Here is a 21,135-nt window from a genome sequence, read left to right as displayed (position 1 = left end):
CCCCCTTACATTGGTCTTGTATATTCTCATGCACAGGCTTGTTATATGCATCAGGTTGTGTCATTTTTTTCTTCATGGCTACATGGCATTTCTGGGCAAGGTGGTGCTGTTAAGTAGTTGTACTGGGAAATAGAATTGCATTGAAAAAGAGGCTCCTACAATCATGTAGCTTGGTCTCTTAGGAAGACTTCTAACAGTGGGACCAGGACCTCTCCCTGGCACTTAGCTGGCTCTTGGTAACCTGTTCCCCATGCTGGATTACCCGACCCTGCCTCAAGGTAAGGGGAGGAACTCAGTTTTGCCTCAACTTGATGTGGCATGCTTGTGCAAGGCCATGGTAGGCCTGTCCCTTTCTGAATGGAGATGGAAGGAGAGTGAATGGGGAGGGGAAGCTGGTTGGTATGTAAAATAAATGAAAAAAGTTATTTAAATAAAATTAAAAAGGAAAAGAGGCTCCTGAAGATTACAAGCGGTAGGGTGTTTAAGCTCAGCCTTGGCTTGTGATTTGTTAGTGCAGGGTCACATCTTGGCTTCTGTATTTCATTGTCCAGGACCTTCTTCCTTTAATTGGTAGTGTATGCATTCCTGGCTGGCTGATTGTTCTTTGTGGCTCCCGGTCTGCCCTTTCTTTAGGCTCGGATTCCTAATAGCCTTTATGCTTCTTATACTCTCAACCAGGCTCGAAGGCCTTGCATGCTAAATTGCTGTTCTCAAATTTGAGTCCAATGTTAGCAAAATCCAAAGATCACATTATAAGACCACATTTTTTTCTTCTTCTTGATGAAAGCCAACAGGCCTCCCAGCCGTTTCCCAAGACACCCTGGAGATAGTGGCTAATGATCCGCTTCAGTTAGCCCACATAGCTCCTACAGCTTCCGCCCTCACTGCCCGTACTCCATGGTAATCCGGTTTGCAAATAGGCTCTTTCTCTTGGGAAATCCAGTTGTATTTTATTTTTATATTGTTCCCTGTGTTGATGTCCTTGATATTTGTTCCCTGCCAGTCTGCGTGAAAGAAGAGACAAGGAAATGTGGAGCTAAAGAACAGAGATTCATTCGTAAACCTAAATAAGCTTCTAATTGGATAAGGTTTCTTAGCTCTTTAATCAAAATTCTGTATTCCTTTATTTTGAAAGTTGAGGTCATGTTAGCATTATGCCCTCCTGGGTTTCAGTTCTCTCCTTAATCGTGTTTTGTTCATTGGGATGTATCAATTGTGCATGCTGCTGGGTTGCATTAAGACAGATTCCTTTGAGTATATGATATGCTTTGACTGTATCCTCCATCCCCCCACTGCTTGACTCCTTCCCATCGTTCTGCTAGTCTCCTTCCTCCTCCCAGCCTCCCGTTTGCTTGTATAGTTTCCTTTCGACTGCCCTCCATACCGTTTGTGTTACTGGGTATTGGCAATGTGCAGCAGCTTGCTTGATTGAACCTACTGTTTAATATTTTTGCTCCATCTAGTGAAGCATTGATTGCCAATATTGGGTTTCAGAATGTGTTCTTTCATCAACACTGGTGGAAATAAGAATTTAATAGAATCTAGCAATCCACAGAATAGACTTCTATCATTTTTAATTACTAGTCTGTGGAAATGACTAGCTTTAGAAGGTGTGCCTTCATTTTTTCAGCATTCACTAGATTAGCTGGTGACAAGCCTGTGAAACACATTTCTTCACTCTCTCAGCTTTACCAATTTTGCCTTTACTTAGAAAATTGACAATGAGCACTGTTTTTATTCTAGCTAAGCATTTCCTTTTCTCAATACAGTTCATTAGTCATTTAGTGAGTCACCCCCACATCCATCTCTTCCACGGTTATTTATCTGCTATGCCGAGCATGCTGCCAGTCACAGGGTCTATCATGCAAGCATCGAACAGAAGCACTTTCAGTGTGCTGCTTGTTACTACAGTCTTTTGTTTGCGGCTTGTGACTCATATTTTACTTTGGGGAGGATAAAACTCCTTTAATGATTTCTTATTTAACTATCAAAAATTAGGATTAGAAAGAAAAGAAGAACCTACCTCTGCTGACATGAGTTTTACAAAATTTATCTTTTTTTATCAAGTTGATATTTGTGAGGCACTGATTTAGGGATTATAAAAACATAAAATCTAACCTTATATGAGTAGGATTTGGTGTGTGTGTGTGTAGAAAGATGGGGAGGGAAAAGAAACAAGCAGCTATAATACAAAGAGATAGGAGATATATTCCTCAGGAAACTAGAACCCGGCACCTGGTAAGGAATTGTGGGAGGGTTTCATGAAAGGGGTATTCATGAATACTTAAGCATGGCTAGACGTTTCTTTGGTTGACAGGGAGCACGGAATTCCAAATGGAATCATCTATGAAAGTAGTTGGGCACAATAAAATATGGGATGTTTAAAATGTATGACAAAAAATTGCTGATTTATAGGTAAAAGGAAACCTCAAATTGACATTGGGAAGATATTTCTGGCACAGGTATAGATCAACACTTCTGCAACTTTTGTTTGTTTATTTGTATGTTTTGGTATAGTGAAACTTTCACGAGTTACTCTCTATTCCTCCCCATCACTATGTGAAAACTTAGGGAGGATAGTGTGCTTAGTATTTGTAGTTTGCAGTTTTCCTTAAAATAAACAACACTGTGTGTGTACCCACGTGTGTGCATGTGTGTGTGCCCCTCATAAACACTGAATTAGATGTCAGAGGCCTGATTCTTGTTTTCCGTTTATCTCAGCAGCTGTTACCAAGTGCATCATTTAACGATGTTGTTTTCTCACTGGTAGAATGATGAGAACATTGCCTTCTTGAGGACCAGGTTAACATGAAAATGAAAATGAGATACTTAAGAATTAAGAAGTATAATAAAATACTAGAATTTTTTCTGGTTGAGATTAAGCTGGTACTTAACACAAGTAAATATCTTACTTAGTATCTAGCTAGGAAAATCAGATCCACAAGTAATTGACAGATGGGGATGTTTTTGTTTATTAATCTAAAAGGTTTGAGCTTGTGTTTGGGGAGTTCAGTTAGTTTATTTGTATTTTTCAAATTAAAATGATAACGGGGCTGGAGAGATGGCTCAGCAGTTAAGAGCACTGGCTGCTCTTCCAGAGGATCTGAGTTCAATTCTCAGCACCCACATGGTGGCTCACAGCTGTCTATAATGGGATCTGATGCCCTCTTCTGGCCTGCAGGTATATGTGCAGAACACTCAGACATAAAATACAAATAAAATAAAATAGAATGATAAAAAATTAGGCACAGAGGCGCAGCGGCAGCGGCGCACAGAGGCGCAGCGGCTGCGGCGCCAGACGCACAGAGGCGCAGCGGCGGCAGCACGGCAGAGCGGCGGCCAGACCCAAGCGGCTGGGACAGGCATGCAATAAGGAGAGCAGATCGCCCTACTACAATTGAATCAAAGAGGTAGGCCTTTGGTTGGCCAGGTCACTGGCACAAGGGGAGCCTGGTCCTGTCCTGAAGATCCTTCGGAGGGGTGAGAGGGTTCTTGGCCTGCAGCAGGAACCACGAAAGAGAGTGAGGGCATTTTGTAAGCGGAGCCCTTGGCCAGCAGGGAAACCTGATCAGGTTTCTAAAGGATCCATTGGATAGGATCAATAGGAGGAGATGGGCAGGCGCCAAGGCAAGAACTCACCCAATAATCCGAAAAACAACATGAAAACATCAGAACCCAATGATCTTACAACAGAAGTATTTGAACAACCTAACACAGAAGAAGTGGGAAAAATCGACTTTATGAAGATAATAGAGTCCCTTAAACAACATGTAAAAAATGCCCTTATAGAAAGGGATGAGAAGTATAACAAAAAGTTTGAAGAAATGAGTAAATACGTACATGATACCCGGGGAAACCAAGAAAAAACCATCAAACAGGTAATGGAAACAGTTCAAGAATTGAAAACTGAAATGAAGGCAAAGAAGAAAATACAAACTGAGGACCAGCTGGATATGGAAAATCTAGGCCAGCGAGCAGAGTCTACAGAAACAAGCATAATCAATAGAATACAAGAGCTAGAAGAAAGACTCTCAGATGCTGAGGACACCATAGAGAAAATAAATGAACAGATCAAAGAAAACAGCAAAGCCAACAAATTCTCAACACAAAACATTCAGGAACTATGGGACACAATAAAAAAACCAAACCTAAGAATAATAGGAATAGAAGAAGGAGAAGAGTCACAGCTCAAAGGCTCAGAAAATATTTTCAACAAAATTATGGAAGAAAACTTTCCCAACTTAAAGAAAGATATTCATTTAAATATTCAAGAAGCATACAGAACACCAAACAGACTGGATCAAAGAAAAACATCTCCTCGCCATATAATAATCAAAACACAAAATATACAGCTTAAGGAAAGAATATTAAGAGCTGCAAAAGAAAAAGGGCAAGTAACTTATAAAGGTAAACCGATCAGACTTACACCTGACTTCTCGATGGAAACTATGAAAGCCAGAAGGTCCTGGATAGAGGTTCTTCAGAAGCTAAGAGACCATGGATGCAAACCCAAACTACTATACCCAGCCAAGCTATCGTTCACTATCAACGGAGAAAACAAGACATTCCAGGATAAGAACAAATTTAAACAATACGTAGCCACAAATCCAGCCCTACAGAAAGTAATAGAAGGAAAATCGCAACCCAAGGAATCCAACACTGCCAACACTGCCTACAATAACCCAGGCATCTAATGACCCTTCACGAGCACATCTCAAAGAAAGGAGACACACAATCTCTACTACCAAAAGCAATAAGAATAACCGGAGTAAACAACCACTGGTCATTAATATCACTTAATATTAATGGGCTCAATTCACCTATAAAAAGGCACAGGCTAAAAGATTGGATACGAAAACAGGATCCAACATTCTGCTGTTTGCAAGAAACACATCTCAACCACAAAGACAGGCACCTACTCAGAGTAAAGGGTTGGGAAAAGGTGTTTCAAGCAAATGGTCCTAAGAAAAAAGCAGGTGTGGCCATACTAATCTCTAACAAAACTGACTTCAAACTAAAATCAATCAGAAGAGACCGAGACGGTCACTTTATACTCATAACAGGAACAATTCATCAGGAGGATGTCTAAATCCTGAATATATACGCCCCCAATATAAAAGCACCTACTTATGTAAAAGAAATATTACTAGAACTCAAGGCAGACATCAAACCACACACACTAGTAGTAGGAGACTTCAACACACCTCTCTCTCCAAGGGACAGGTCAATCAGACAGAAACCTAATAGAGAATTAAGAGAATTATTGGAGGCAATGAAGCAAATGGACTTAACAGACATCTATAGAACATTCCACCCAAATAGGAAAGAATATACCTTCTTCTCTGCAGCTCATGGAACCTTCTCAAAAATTGACCACATACTCGGAAACAAAGGAAACCTCCACAGATACAAAAAAATATCAGTGTCCACCTGTGTCTTATCAGATCATCACGGATTAAAGTTAGAAGGCAACAACCACGCTGCCCCCAAAAAACCGACAAACTCATGGAAACTGAACAGTCAACTACTGAACCACACCTGGGTCAAGGAAGAAATCAAGAAAGAAATTAAAGTCTTCCTTGAATTTAATGAAAATAAAGGGACAACATACTCAAACCTATGGGACACAATGAAAGCAGTGCTAAGAGGAAAGTTCATAGCACTAAGTGCCCACTTAAAGAAAACGGAGAATGCATACATTGGGGACTTAAAACACACCTGAAAGCTCTAGAAAAAAAAGAAGCAGACGCGCCCAGGAGAAGTAGAAGACTGGAAATAATAAAACTGAGGGCTGAAATCAACAAAATAGAAACACAGAAAACAGTCCAAAGAATCAATGAAACAAAAAGCTGGTTCTTGGAGAAAATCAACAAGATCGACAAACCCCTATCCAAACTAATTAAACGACAGAGAGAGAACACGCAAATAAATAAGATCAGAAATGAAAAGGGGGACATAACCACAGACACAGAGGAAATTCAGAGAATCATTAGATCTTACTACAAAAGCCTGTATGCCACAAGACTGGAAAATACAAAAGAAATGGACATTTTTTTAAATAAGTATCATATACCAAAGCTAAACCAAGACCAGGTGAATGATCTAAATAGACCGGTTTCTCGCGAAGAATTAGAAATGGTTATCAAAAATCTCCCTTCGAAAAAAAGCCCAGGACCAGATGGTTTCAATGCAGAATTCTACCAGAACTTCCAAGAAGAATTAATACCTATACTCCTTAAGGTATTTCACAATATAGAATCAGAAGAGTCATTGCCAAAGTCCTTTTATGAAGCTACAGTTACCCTGATACCAAAACCACAAAAAGACCCAACCAAGAAAGAGAATTACAGACCGATCTCACTCATGAACATCGACGCAAAAATCTTCAATAAAATACTGGCAAACCGAATCCAAGAACACATAAGAAAAATTATTCATTATGATCAAGTAGGCTTCATCCCAGAGATGCAGGGCTGGTTCAACATACGCAAATCTATCAATGTAATCCACCATATAAATAAACTGAAAGAAAAAAACCATATGATCATTTCACTAGATACGGAAAAAGCATTCGACAAAATTCAACACCCCTTTATGATAAAGGTCTTGGAGAGAATAGGGATACAAGGGTCCTACCTAAATATAATAAAAGCTATTTACAGCAAGCCAACAGCTAACATTAAATTAAACGGAGAAAAACTCAAAGCCATCCCACTAAAATCAGGAACACGACAAGGATGTCCACTCTCGCCATACCTCTTCAATATAGTGCTTGAAATTCTAGCAATAGCAATAAGACAACATAAGGAGATCAAGGGGATTCGTATTGGAAAGGAAGAAGTTAAGCTTTCGTTATTTGCAGATGATATGATAGTGTACATAAGCGACCCCAAAAATTCTACCAAAGAACTCCTACAGCTGATAAACAGCTTTAGTAACGTGGCAGGATACAAGATCAACTCCAAAAAATCAGTTGCCTTCCTATACACCAAGGATAAGGAAGCAGAGAGGGAAATCAGAGAAGCATCACCTTTCACGATAGCCACAAATAGCATAAAATACCTTGGGGTAACCCTGACCAAGGAAGTGAAAGATCTACTTGACAAGAACTATAAGTCTTTGAAGAAAGAAATTGAAGAAGACACCAGAAAATGGAAAGACCTCCCTTGCTCTTGGATTGGGAGGACCAACATAGTAAAAATGGCAATTCTACCAAAAGCAATCTATAGATTCAATGCAATCCCCATCAAAATCCCATCAAAATTCTTCACAGATCTGGAGAAGACAATAATCAACTTTATATGGAAAAACAAAAAACCCAGGATAGCCAAAACAATTTTATACAATAAAGGTTTGTCTGGAGGCATTACCATCCCTGACTTCAAACTCTATTACAGAGCTACAGTATTGAAAACAGCTTGGTATTGGCATAAAAACAGAGAAGTCGACCAATGGAATCGAATAGAAGACCCTGACATTAACCCACAAACCTATGAACACCTGATCTTCGATAAAGGAGCTAAAAGTATACAATGGAAAAAAGAAAGCATCTTCAACAAATGGTGCTGGCAAAACTGGATGTCAATCTGTAGAAGAATGAAAATTGATCCATATCTATCACCATGCACAAAACTCAAATCCAAATGGATTAAAGACCTCAATATCAGTCCGAACACACTGAACCTGATAGAAGAGAAAGTGGGAAGTACTCTACAGCACATGGGCACAGGAGACCACTTCCTATGTATAACCCCAGCAGCACAGACACTAAGGGCATCATTGAATAAATGGGACTTCCTGAGGCTGAGAAGCTTCTGTAAAGCAAAGGACACTGTCACTAAGACAAAAAGACAACCCACTGACTGGGAGAAGATCTTCACCAACCCTGCAACTGACAAAGGTTTGATCTCCAAAATATATAAAGAACTCAAGAAACTAGACCGTAAAAGGCTAATCAACCCAATTATAAAATGGGGCACTGAGCTGAACAGAGAATTCTCAACAGAAGAACTTCAAATGGCCAAAAGACACTTAAGGTCATGCTCAACTTCCTTAGCGATCAGGGAAATGCAAATCAAGACAACTTTAAGATACCACCTTACACCTGTCAGAATGGCTAAAATAAAAAACACCAATGATAGCCTTTGCTGGAGAGGTTGTGGAGAAAGGGGTACACTCACCCATTGCTGGTGGGAATGCAAACTTGTGCAACCACTCTGGAAAGCAGTGTTTCGGTTTCTCAGGAAATTCGGGATCAACCTACCCCTGGATCCAGCAATACCACTCTTGGGAATATACCCAAGAGAGGCCCTATCATACAACAAAAGTATATGCTCAACTATGTTCATGGCAGCATTGTTTGTAATAGCCAGAACCTGGAAACAACCTAGATGCCCTTCAATGGAAGAATGGATGAAGAAAGTATGGAATATATACATATTAGAGTATTACTCAGCAGTAAAAAACAAGGACTTCTTGAATTTTGCATGCAAATGGATGGAAATAGAAAACACTATTCTGAGTGAGGTAAGCCAGACCCAAAAAGAGGAACATGGGATGTACTCACTCATATTTGGTTTCTAGCCATAAATAAAGGACATTGAGCCTATAATTCATGTTCCTAGAGAAGCTAAATAAGGTGAATCCAAAGACAAACACATAGGCATCCTCTGGAATGTTAACCTTCATCAGGCGATGAAAGGAGACAGAGACAGAGACCCACACGGGAGCACCGGACAGAAATCTCAAGGTCCAAATCAGGAGCAGAAGGAGAAGGAGCACGAGCAAGGAACTCAGGACCACGAGGGGTGCACCCACACACTAAGACAATGGGGATGCTCTATTGGGATCTCACCAAGGCCAGCTGGCCTAGGTCTGAAAAAGCATGGGATAAATCCGGACTAGCTGAACATAGCGGACAATGAGGAATACTGAGAATTCAAGAACAATTGCAGTGGGTTTTTGATCCTACTGCACGTACTGGCTTTGTGGGAGCCTAGGCAGTTTGAATGCTCACCTTACGAGACCTGGATAGAGGTGGGCAGTCCTTGGGCTTCCCACAGGTCAGGGAACCCTGATTGCTCTTCGAGCAGATGAGGGGGGGGGACTTGATCGGGGGAGGGGGAGGGAAATGGGAAGCGGTTGTGGGGACGAGGCAGAAATCCTTAATAAATAAATAAATTAAAAAAAAAATTAAACTTAACCAATATCCTAGCACATATATTCTAACCCCTTTTAGGTTCTTTATGTTAGTAAAATATGTATATTTATGGTCAACTTTGAATAATTAATATTGGTTAAGTAGTGTTAATTTCCATCTGTTGTATTGCTGTGTAGTCAGTTATATGCTATGAATTTTGTTCCTTGCTATTTTTTAATAGATTTATTTTACATTTCAGCCACAGTTTTCCCTCCCTCCTCTCCTCCCAATTCATCCCTCCTGTCCTCCTTTGTTTCCGTCCCACCCCAATCTACTCCTCTTCTACGTCTGTTTAAGAAAGGCAGGTCTCTCATGATCAGCCAGCCTTGGCATATCAAGTTGCAGTGAGACTAAGCACCTCCCCATGTATTAAGGGTGTGCAAGGTGACCGAGTATGAGAAGTAAAGTCCCAAAAGCCAATGAAAGAGTCAGAGACAGCCCTTGCTCCCATTGTTAGGGGTCCCACAAGAAGACCAAAATACACAACTGTGATGTATATACAGCAGACCTAGGTCAGTCCTGTGCAGGCTCCCTGGTTGTCAGTTCAGCCTCTGGGAGCCCCTATGAGCCCATGTTAGTTGATTCTGTGAGTTTTCCTGTGGTGTCCTTGACCCCTGGCCATCACATTTGACCAGATTGAGAGACCAACTGGTGGAAACAGATGCAGACCCACAGCCAAACATTAGGCAGAGTTTTGGAAATTCTTTAGAAGAAGGGGAGAAAAGATTGCAGGATCTATACGATTTTTTTTTAACGAAGAGATTCATTGACCTATCCAACGCATAGGAATGTTTCACCTTAATGTATGTGCAGCATGCATGTCCCTGTTTAATGATGGAGGCGAGAAGAGAGCATCTCTCCCTCCAGAACTGAAGTTACAGATAGTTGTGAGTCACCAGGTTTGGTCAGGAAACTGAACCTGGTTCTCTGCAAGAACAGCCATTACTCCTAACCACTGAGCCATCCCTACTGCCCTGAGTTGTGACCTATTCTAAGGATATCTAAGACACTTCAGATTTTGTTCTGTAGGATTGGAATGCTACGAAACCCTAGTCTTTGCTTTCTTTCCCATTTCTCTCCTAATCCACAGACAAGTTATCAGTAGCAGTAAAAGCCTTCTTTGCCATTCCCTTTCCTTTGCTCCATAGTATTGAATGCCAATACTACTGAAATCTGGTAATTCTCCTGTAGTATGAACTTGAGAGCTATAGGAATATGAATAATTTCTTTTAATATAAAACATTAATAGGGTTCCAAAAAGCCAGTAAAAGAGTCAGGGACAGCTCCTATTCCCACTATTAGGAGTCCTACAAAAAGACCAAGCTACACAACTGTAATATGGGCACAGAGGACCTAGATCAGTCAGAACCTAAGTGCAGGCTCCCTGGTTGTCGGCTGTCAGCTCCTAGACTAACCCTTCTTTATACCAATGATTTTCCAAATATGCCATACATAGACTTAAGGACAGAAAGCTCTATAAACAACCTCCCTTCAACCATGTTCTGAGCGATCTTACATCGCAGCAGCCAGAAAGCTGTCATGAAGGTGATAAGAAGATGATATTTAATGTGAAATTGGAGTGAATTATCGTAAGCCTAGTAGACACTTGTTACAACTAATCACAGATATCCGATACTTATTAATGGACTTTCATTGGTAGTTTTTTGTAATCACGCCTCTCCCCCATTCCCTTTACAACCTTGAAATTATCTAGCTAGAATAATTTCAGTAAAATATCTATTCTAATGAAATGATAATGTAAACTTGATCTGTCTTTCCTGTCTGGTCTAAAGAAAATACTAGAATAGTTACTCTGTTGTCTGTTATACTAAACGGGTGAATGGTCTGACTTACTTTGTTTTCAGTCCCTGATATCATTAATGTGCAGTTTTAAAACATTATTCTGGAGACAAATGAAGCAGTTTTTATGTCCTCCTAACTACTAATCCTTCCTGAAGATTATTTGAGAAGATGTGGCACATTTCCAAAGTTACATACCCTCTGTATTTTCCTCTGTATTTAATTATTTTCTTAAAAATTAGTATAAAGCTCTCAATGAAAGAAAAGGGTATGTAGACAACTCTTATCTTGGAAATCTTAAGTCAGAGAGCATACACTTTCAATTATTAGCTAAGTTTTGAAATTATTAGCCTCTTCCTCTTCATTCATTTGAACATAAAAGCAATGATTATGATGAAAAGACTTTCATTATTGACATAAATGAAAACATCATGGCTTTTGTATCCTTGAATAAATCTTAAGATAAACAGGGTGAAACAAAGCTCGAATACTTACTGAGTATTCGACATTGGGCATAATGAGATGTGATTCCATAGAGTGAAAATACTGATATTCACAAGCTTAAGGACACCTCTTTCTATATTAATCTCCCAGCAAAACAGTTAACCCTTTAAAAACTACAGCTCTCTTCTTACACGCAGGTATTCTCCTTTAACAGCCTGTTCCTGAAGATATTGAAGCAGGATCAAATAATTCACCCTGTTTCCCATCTCTTTCTGTGCTCCTCATGAATTCCTTTAGTTTATTGAACGCCTTCAAGGTGAATACTTTTGCTTTACTGCTCGTGATAAAAGATAGTCACAGTTTCCCCCAACTTAACAGCTGTTTTCTAAAGGTCACTTGTCCATCTTTCAGCTATTCTGTTGGCATCTTTCATCTGTCCTCTGTAATTTTGGAACTAGAGGTACGACATACCTAGCAATAAAGTGAAGCTCCTGTCTAACAGGGCTCATCTCCCCACCATTTTTATATTCTCCTTGGAGGTTTGAGCATGGTTTAGGAAGTTATTAGAAGAGCTATGTACTTTGAAATCTGGAAAAGTGGGTTTCTTGAGCTCATGCGGCCCCATTCTCTGCCTTCTGCCCTTATTGTCACCCTTTTGTTCAATTCTGTTTCATGTAATGAGCATAGGATCAAAGTGATTTCTTATGTATCGCATGCTAAACATTAGAATAACGCAAGCCCCTCTTAAGAAAAATTGGACGATATTACAGAAAAGAGTACAATTTAGGGTAAATCTACAAGGGTGGGTTTCTCTCAGAAAAGGAGGTGGAGGGGGTAAAAATGCATGCCAGGAGGACCTGTGGAGCAAAAGCAAGAAAGAACAAAGAAAACTGGTTATGACGGGGGGAACGACAGCCTGCTGTTTCTGGGCTGCTACAGCCGTGAGCTGAAAGAGCCAGCCAGCCACTGTGGAGTGGATCCTTGCTGCACTTACTGCCTGGTTAATTCTGCTGTTGATCCATCCACTCACTCAACAAATGGTTTCTCATAACACAAAGGATACAATGCAGATCTTTTCACTGTCATGCATTGTCTTCTGCTCTGTGGTCCTTTGTATGCCTTAAAATGCACGTCCCTCAACACTGCCACTTTCTTTGCAGCCACTCAGCCACCGCCAGCTGTGAGTCAGTTGCAGCACGGTTTTCATTCTTCCTCTGCTCTGGCACCCTGGTTCTGTGCCACGAAAGCTTCTTCACCATGTTTTTCTGCCTCATTCCCCCCTCAGGCAGGAGCTTCTTGAGATTAAAAAAGCTGTCTCTCTGGTTCACTTGTCTATCAGTATCAGTACACATAGTATATAACACAGGTAATTCCAAGAGTAAATGAATTTTGAGTACTCACTGAATACTAAAATTTTATCGCATGTAGCTTTATTCAAAAGAGTGATCTAGAAATACTATGATTAAAGCATTAAAATGGGAGATGCGGGGAGAACAGTTACAGTCGTTTCTTTTGAAGTAGCTTGTTTGTTTAGACAAACCAATAGGAGGTAGATTCCTGGAAAATTGATGTAAGAGAAAAAATACAATATTTAATGACTGGCTAAGATTTAATACTATCTGTGGTATATAGGAAAGTGTGAAAGATAATAAAGATTTAAGACCATATTACAAATAATGAACCCTGATCCTGGCAAAAATAAGCTTATTTTGAGGTAAACATGTTTTGTCTGAGGCAGAGCTCCTGATGCATCATCTCACTCTGCCTCTACTGGGAGAGGAGCGTTTTCTTCCTCTTCAGCTTCCTAAGCTCTGGATTCACTCAGTTCCCATTTTCATTTCTGATCAGGAGATTAGATGTGAAATATAAGTAGTTCAACTGCACTGACTAATTTTTTTTATCAAGGCAAGATGTGCGGGACATGGACTTTTGTATTTGCAAGGCTTGTTTCTGTTTCTGGGAGCCACAGCTGAAGTGTTATACCAGGCAGAGGCACTAGGGTGCGCTACTGTGTAGTAGCAGAGCCTAGCTGTGCATCACAGCTCTTAACTTTAAAACTCCAGAGAATTTGATGAGAGAGGGATCCACAAGAACATGACAAATGATGAGAGTTCAAACCTTAAGAGAAAAATGGGCTTACTGGTAAGAAACCTTTCTTTTCCTTTATTTACTACTCTTACTTATTCATTAAAATGGCATGCCTGTTATTTTGAGATGTGGCTGTGTAACGGTATATAAAAATCAATTTTATATGTATTGTAGAATTCAGGAGACATATTGGTAACCATGTAACAATCATAGGGTGCGTGTGTAAAGCTTGATTTCCTTTTACAAAACCTCTAAGGAATTTTTATTTTACTTCAGACTTTGGAATGGATTTATTTATATAGCATAAATGTAATGCAGGTTGAGAAATACGTATTTTTAAAAGTTAAAATAAAGAATAGGGACTTGTGTAGAGATAGATAATTTCACTTAGTCACCAGAAGGTGGCACACCAGATTGTTCTTATATACACAAAGAAAAGGAATAATATTAATAAGAATATAAAATAACCTGTATTTAAAGATATTTTAGTATATTATATACATAGGAGTAATAGAATTGGCATTTGCTTGGCAAGGCTTAATAAGAAGTAATGACAAATGTGAATTTAACCTATTATACCTTTTTCTTATTTAACCATAATATTTTTGTGTATAGCATTTTTAAAGTAAGCTTTGAAATAGTATTTCCATTAAAGAGACACTGTCTTTAATATATCATTTTCACAAAGAAATAAAATTCTCGACAGCGTCATTTTTTGTAGAGAGCCCTTTGACTTAAGAGGATATTTGGATAATGTCTTTGTCATGGTCTTTCTAAAGATTCTCTAGACTTTAATCTAGTTATGACTTTAATAATGCACTAATGCTTGTGAAATGATCCAGAAAAAAAGTTCCGAGATGGCTTATTTTGAGGAAAATATTAGGGAAGGCTAATGTTTGTTTTGTATAAGCTGATAGCAACATCAATGAAATAAATGCAAATAAATTATGCATTGTGTTGGAGTGCCTCAAACATCTGCCAGCAAATTGTCATCTTTTTAAGGATATTTGACTGTCAGCAGCATATACTGCAGTGTTTCTGGTAGTGGTCTCTATTTTTAAAACTGCATTCCGGAGGCAGTACCAGAAGAATGTCTGTCCAAAGTTGAGATGTATGCGTGTGTGTGTGTGTGTGTGTGTGTGTGTGTGTGTGTGTGTGTGTGTGTGTGAGTGTGTGTGTGTGTATGTGTGTGTGTTTGTGTGTGTGTGCGTGTGTGTGCGTGCGTGTATGTATTCCGAAGGAGCTGGCTATATTAGAAAACTTCACAGAAAAAATCCCCGAAATTTACTGTACAGGGGATTGTACATCTATTTAGCTGTTTTTATTAATTATAGGCAGTATGGAAATAAGAAAAAAGGTAGTAAATTAACCTAGAAGAACATGAGCCATTTGTTCTCTGAATGATTAAAATGTCTGTCATTTGCTTTCTGGTCTTCATGACAAAGCAGTGTATCAGAAAAGAGCTGACCTTTAAGTGTAAAAAGCTAAAAAACTGACAAATCATTCCAAAGGCTGAAGTTTATCTACTGGGAAAAAAAAACCGTTTCCTTCTATGCTAATTTGATTAGCTTGGCCTTATAGATCAGCTGCAAACCAATGTAGTACTTAATGCCAATCTGAATTTTATAGTTTCTGAAATATTAAGAAAGCTTCTAAGAACAAATTGAATCTTATGACTTTCTGTTACATTTTGTAAAACTAATTTATATTGTGGCAAACTGTTCTGTATGGCCTTAAGTGTTTAGATTTTACAAATATGGCCTATTAAATTACATTAAATATTTTCAGGTTGTGCATTGAAAATTTTGAACCAGATACAATAAAGTCACAATTAACCAGATTTTTTTTTTTTTTTGCACTCCACTTTCAGGAGACGGAGGCAATTGTCTTTAAAACAAGCCGATTTCAAGGATTTATTCAAAAAATCAACTTCAGGGTATGTCTAAGGGTCTACATTTTTCTGTACCTGTTTTTTTCTGATAAGAATTTATTTAATAAGAGACCCTGAGGTATTTGAAGACATTCAGTTATCAATTAATCTTCCATTGATGTCTAGGGTGTGTTGATTAAGAACTGTGTTAATAATATTTGCATTGTTGTGTTGTTTTGTATTTTGCAGTTTCAGTTCACAAAGCTAAGTTCATTTGGCTTTCTTATTATTGCTGTGGGATAACCAAGGGAAGCAGCATTTTCCTCTAATTTACAGAAGTGAAAAATAGCACTTGAGGTCATTAAGCTAATTAGTGTCAGAGCTGCAGCCAGTCCACGGGTCTCTTGTTCTGTCCAATTTTGCTAATGGACAAAGTTTAAAACCAGTGGCTAACTTTGAAACCGGATTGCATAATCAGCCTGACTCCCACTGTTTTCTCGTTCCTGTACTTCACACTTTTTGCCACTGTGCCTCTGTCTGTCTGCCTCTGTCATCTGGGCATCTTGCTCTCAGACTCTCCCTGACCTGAGACGCTTTTGAATGTGGGAGGGCATGATAAGGGCTGTGGATACTGGTTTGGCAGTGGTGAGCAGCCAATGTAATGTGCTAAGGGGGTCGGTCCATTGATGGAGAGGAACCTGAACATTACTGTGGCTTGCGTATCTTGGGCAGGGGTAGGTTACCTTGATTTTAAGGCAGCCTTTCCCCAAGCCTATTAGACCTGGTGTGATAATATGTCTGAGTACTTGTTTAAAATGCAAAGTATGAGTCCCCGCCCCCAGACTTTGACATTTTATTCACCCCAGGTGATTCTTCAAACACTAATGTTTGAGAGCGTTTGCCTTAAAGGTATAAAAGTTTGCTGTGCCTCGCTATTGACTCTTGAAGAGCCAAGGGAAGAATATCTTTCTCTCAGCAGAATCTATGCTTTATGTCAAAGCATATCAGCTAAGCCAGTTGGGACGAGGGGCAGACAGGGGTGAGGAATGAAAGGCAGCGTTTGTGCACATTTCTGTGTCTATGCCTGAGGTGGATCACCGTGGCTTTTGTGACTTTTGAAGGCTGAGGTATTTTAGAAAGGCTTGTGTCTCTGTTTTAAACTTAAGGAAGGTAAAAGGCAGAGGAAAATATCACTAAGACATGAAAAATAAGTTTTGGTATTTTAATTATTTTGAGTTTTGGTATTTTAATAGCTAAATTTTGCCAGATTTTTAATTTGAAAATATTTTTAAAGAACGTCCGAAAAAGTAGGCTGTCCAGACTGCTGTGTGGTCAGAGCTTCACAACATCCCTGTATCCCTCCTCCTTTGGATGTGTCGGGTGAGACCGAGAGCACCATGCAGTCTGGTCACGTGTGCTCTTCTGTGTATTTGAAACATTAGCAAAGTTTTCCATGCTTACTCATGACAACCAATTCATCATGCTGATTCTCTCAAGGGGGGTTTGACTAAACAGTAAATTATTGATTTTGATATTTGTGATTTATAAAGCCTTTATATGACACTATGTACAGTGACTAATATGTTAAAGAGGCCATGGTAGAAAGATGCATTTAGTTGACATGAATGCATGGTCTTAAATAAATTTGCTAATGTTTTCCCTATCTTCTGCAGGAGCAGTTTAAGCTCAGTCTGGCTACTTCTTCAAGTTTTGTTGTTTACAATTTTTTTTTATACTTTACAAATCTGAATCGTGAAAAAATGTATCTCTGGAAACCTCCAAGCACAAATATTTGGTTTTAATATGTTGCAATTTCGTGGGAACTTGCTCAAACCCTTTAGTGGATGACTGCTAAAAACGTTCAGCAGTATCTAACTTAGATTAAACTGAAGAAGGAATCGTGACTGCTAGCCAGTACTAGCCAATAGGAAAATGTGCTTTCGTGAAGTTGTCCATAGCTTCAGAATGCTGTGGGGAGTAAGCGATTATTTTAGGCACGTACTTTGAAGATACTAAGTAGTTCTGAATGTATTAGTGGCTATAGACAATCTTATACATGCAAGTAGAAAACCAAAATTTAGGTTACATTTAGCTTAAATGTAGGGTAAACTTAGAGGATGTGTTCTATTTTTACTCAAAATTGCAATAGAACATGAGATAAAGGACAAGAAATAAATTCTGTAGTGTCTAAACCTGCCCCTGTAATTTAGACCAAACACCATATATTTGTCATATTTCAGTACTTTTTTGGTATCCTTTACCTGTTTTGGAGTGCTCAAAATCACAAAAGAGAAGAATTCTAAATTAGAAAATGAGAAGACTCTAGAAATAGTCACAAAAATAGAGATCTTGACTAAGTTACTAAGTCTTCAGGACTTTCCATAGAAGGCAAATGATGGGAAATGTTGGGATTCATGTTATGGCAATGGGTCGTTGGGTCCAGGTTTGAGATGGAGTTGTTGTTGAAGATTTTTTTTTCTCTTTTTTTAATACAATTAAATCTTTATTTATTTATTTATTAGAGACCTGGTCTCGTTCCTCTGTAGCCCAGCTAGCCTCAAATCCTCCTGTCTCCGATGCCCAAGGTCTGGGACTAGAGAGGCATATGCCCCCCATACACAAATGAACTTTTCTTTTCTTTTTTTGTTTTGGTTTCTCTGTGTATCTATGGCTGACCCGGAACTTGATAGACCGGGGAGGCCTTGAACCCAAAGACCCAGCTGCCTCTGTCTGGTGAGTCTGGGATTAAAGGCATGCGCCACCACTGCCAAGTGAACTTTCAGTTTTTGACAGTAGCAGTTTCAGTCGATATATGTATAGGGAATTTAAAGTTTTAATGAATAAATTTAGAAAACAGTAATAGTAAACCATAGCACTTTTATTGCAGCTTAATATAGTATTTTATAATTTTAATGACTCATTGGAATCAGCTTACTTGGAAAGGATTTCCTGCTGGCAACCCCAAAAATGTAGTTGCACTATAACCCCGGATTAATAAACAGGGAAAGGAAGAGATGAAATAATCAGGTAATCTTCCAATCTCAGTTTTAGCCAAAACAGCAATTTTTTCACGGGAATCTTTGCATTTAAGTATTTATTTTCCAAAGGAGTAATAGTAGGTCATTCATTAAAATTGGAATGTTGAAGCAAATCTACTGTTTGAAAGGTTTATAAATGACTAGCTATTTCGAATATAGAATATAGGAAGTGTTGGCTTTCTTTGATTGGCACTCTTTATGTTTGCTATACAGTGTGCTTATTACTGAAATTTTCCAACCGTCATAAGTAATCATTATTATGAATTAGTTTACTTTTACCCAGATGGTACAAATATAAAGGATTGCTGTATTTTCTCCATTTAACTTGGTTGGTTCTGCTTCTATATAAAGTTACCAAAATAAAAACAAAGTCCTGCAACGTTAAAAGTGCAAATACTTTATTTAACAGAGACATAATTGTTCGTCCAAATTTACTGTGGATTTTTATTTTAATTATTAATCCCGTTAGCTCGAGCATGCTAATGTTCTCTCACAGAGTCACACCCTACCCCATGCTGTGCATTTACTGTGGATTTTTATTTTAATTATTTAATTATTAATCCCGTTAGCTCGAACATGCTAATGTTCTCTCACAGAGCCATGCTGCGCATTTTCAAATGGTTTTGATTTTGGATAAGCGTTGAAGCTTAATGTCTTATTTCTCTCAAAGTAATTTAAGGATATCTTTAGAAAGTTGCTGAGAGGTATTTACCCAGATAAATGATTATTATTTAAGGTGACAACACAGCTTTTTCAATAGATTATTTTAGCTCCATAAGTATATATCATGGACGATTTTATTTAACATGTACTTACTTTTATCCAGATGGTATCTGAGCTGGTCAACTTTTCATCAATGTGGCAAATACCTCAGTCAAACCGTTTCATCTCAGAGGTTTTAGTTCAAGGTCAGCTGAATCCTGTACGTCGAAGGCAAGGTAGACTATCACGGTGCTGGGAGCATCTGATAGACACTGCTTACATCACAGTGTCTAAGAGCAGGGGAGAGACTGGTGCCAAGGTATATTTTCCAGTGCACACCTCAGTGACCTCCTTCCATCATTTCTTTCTACTACTACTCGCCCCTAGTAAATACAGACATTCTAGTTTGGAATTAAAGTAATTCTGAACAGATGGGAATACTTTAAAAGACTGAAGGGTAGAAAAAAGAAAGATATAATGTAGACACTACCAGAAGGTAGGCAGCAGGGAAGGCAAGGACTTCGGAACTTACCATTCAACATTAATCATTTTTAGCTTTAGCAGCAGAGTGAGTACATTCAGAATCTCTGGGTCCTTTGGTTCTTCAATAACTGGAACTTTCTTCTTTGCTTAATATAGTCCCTGGGTATCTTTGTCCACCCACTCCTACTCCTGTCCTAAACCTGTGGCTTCTTTGATACATTTTAGCAATTAATTAGTAAAAATATGTAGATAGCAGTCAAGTAGGACTTCCAACTATAAACGTTTTATGTGAAAATCAGGACGTTCTTTCCATTCCCCTGCCAGCCATTGCCTCTCTTGCCAACAAATTTCTTTTTTCATCTTCGGTTCCATATGTTGCGTGTCATTATTTTTTTTCAAGACAAGTTTTTTGTGTAGCCTTGGGTGTCCTGGAACTTGCAGTGAAGACCAGATTGGCATCTAACTCAGAGATCTGCCCGCCTCTGCCCCCCGAGAGCTGGGATTAAAGGTGTGCACCACCACTGCCTGGCGCGTTCTCCAGTTTTTAGTCTACTAGCTGTTTACATTACTGTTCTACCACTGCATAACATATTACTCTCAGCCACTGGAGCTATTAAAGAATCCTGCCCTTCATATTACTTACGCTACCATGGAGTATGGATTTTTCTGTGCTTGCATATGAATATGAACATAAGACAGTGGTTCTATGTCAGAAGTGGTCATAGCTGTAATTGTTCATATCTCTATAGATATGTTGTCAGACCATATGTATCTATGTAGCTCTGTTAGGGAAATTTTCAAAATAGACTATTACAATGTAGTAATCTGTGAGCAACATTTGAGATGGATTATAACAAGGCTGTATATGTGAGTTATCTATGAAGAAATATATTGCATATTTTGTATTCAAGTTTATGGAAACAAACTAAGAAGATACACAAGTCCATATAATCTTACTGTGTGAAAGATACTTGCATACATGTATATAACTACACATGTGAAGCGTTATTTCCCTAGAGAAATGTGTTTTTCACATTGTTGTGTTTTTTTCTTACTTGGCCAGATTTCAGATTTGGTTGCCATCTACATACATTTACATACATAAATGAAGTATGTAACTTAGTATACAGTGTCTACTGCTATCAGTCTTTAGCTGTAACTTCCACAAGGTTAAACAGAAATTGGTAGGAAAAGAGGTGTTTTTAGGCCTACCAAGAAATAGAAAAATTATACACCCAAGTATCAGTGAATTCATTTGATGGACTCATACGACAGCCTGTAGCAGTCAGTAAGAAAATGTCTATAAGTTATTAGGAATATTTATACTAAGAATAAGAATCAAGAAGATTATCTATGTCATCTCTGTTGTCCTATACTAAGACTGCCTTCAGTTGTGCTTAGGTGATTTTCCACCTGACTGTTTTTCTCCATGTTCTAGACTTAGAGTTTCAGATGTGGTTCTGGATATAATATACCTTTCCCTTTGGGTGATTCCGTCCCATTTCTGTCCT

At 38.7% G+C, this 21,135-nt stretch overlaps 1 protein-coding gene across 5 annotated transcripts in view; it reads left to right on the top strand.

Annotated features, from left to right (window-relative positions):
* LOC121441694 (kelch-like protein 13) overlaps positions 1–21,135 on the top strand; it is a 198,742-nt gene that overhangs the window by 112,840 nt on the left and 64,767 nt on the right. For 2 of the 5 annotated variants that reach the window (XM_041642921.1, XM_041642920.1), the window contains one exon: positions 15,402–15,467. The exons of 2 other annotated variants lie outside the window; for them this stretch is intronic. In XM_041642921.1, the coding sequence (XP_041498855.1) occupies positions 15,402–15,467 (66 nt within the window). Of the gene's footprint in view, positions 1–13,469; positions 13,586–15,401; positions 15,468–21,135 lie in introns of those variants that run through there. One more of the 5 variants, XM_041642922.1, reaches the window with a different exon arrangement.

Source organism: Microtus oregoni, unplaced genomic scaffold (assembly GCF_018167655.1).
Source record: "Microtus oregoni isolate MIOR12 unplaced genomic scaffold, Mior012 000080F_ref0000499, whole genome shotgun sequence".
Classification (NCBI taxonomy): Eukaryota; Metazoa; Chordata; class Mammalia; order Rodentia; family Cricetidae; genus Microtus; species Microtus oregoni.
The sequence above is the reverse complement of the archived record's forward strand: the minus strand, read 5'-3'. Positions and strand labels throughout refer to the sequence as shown.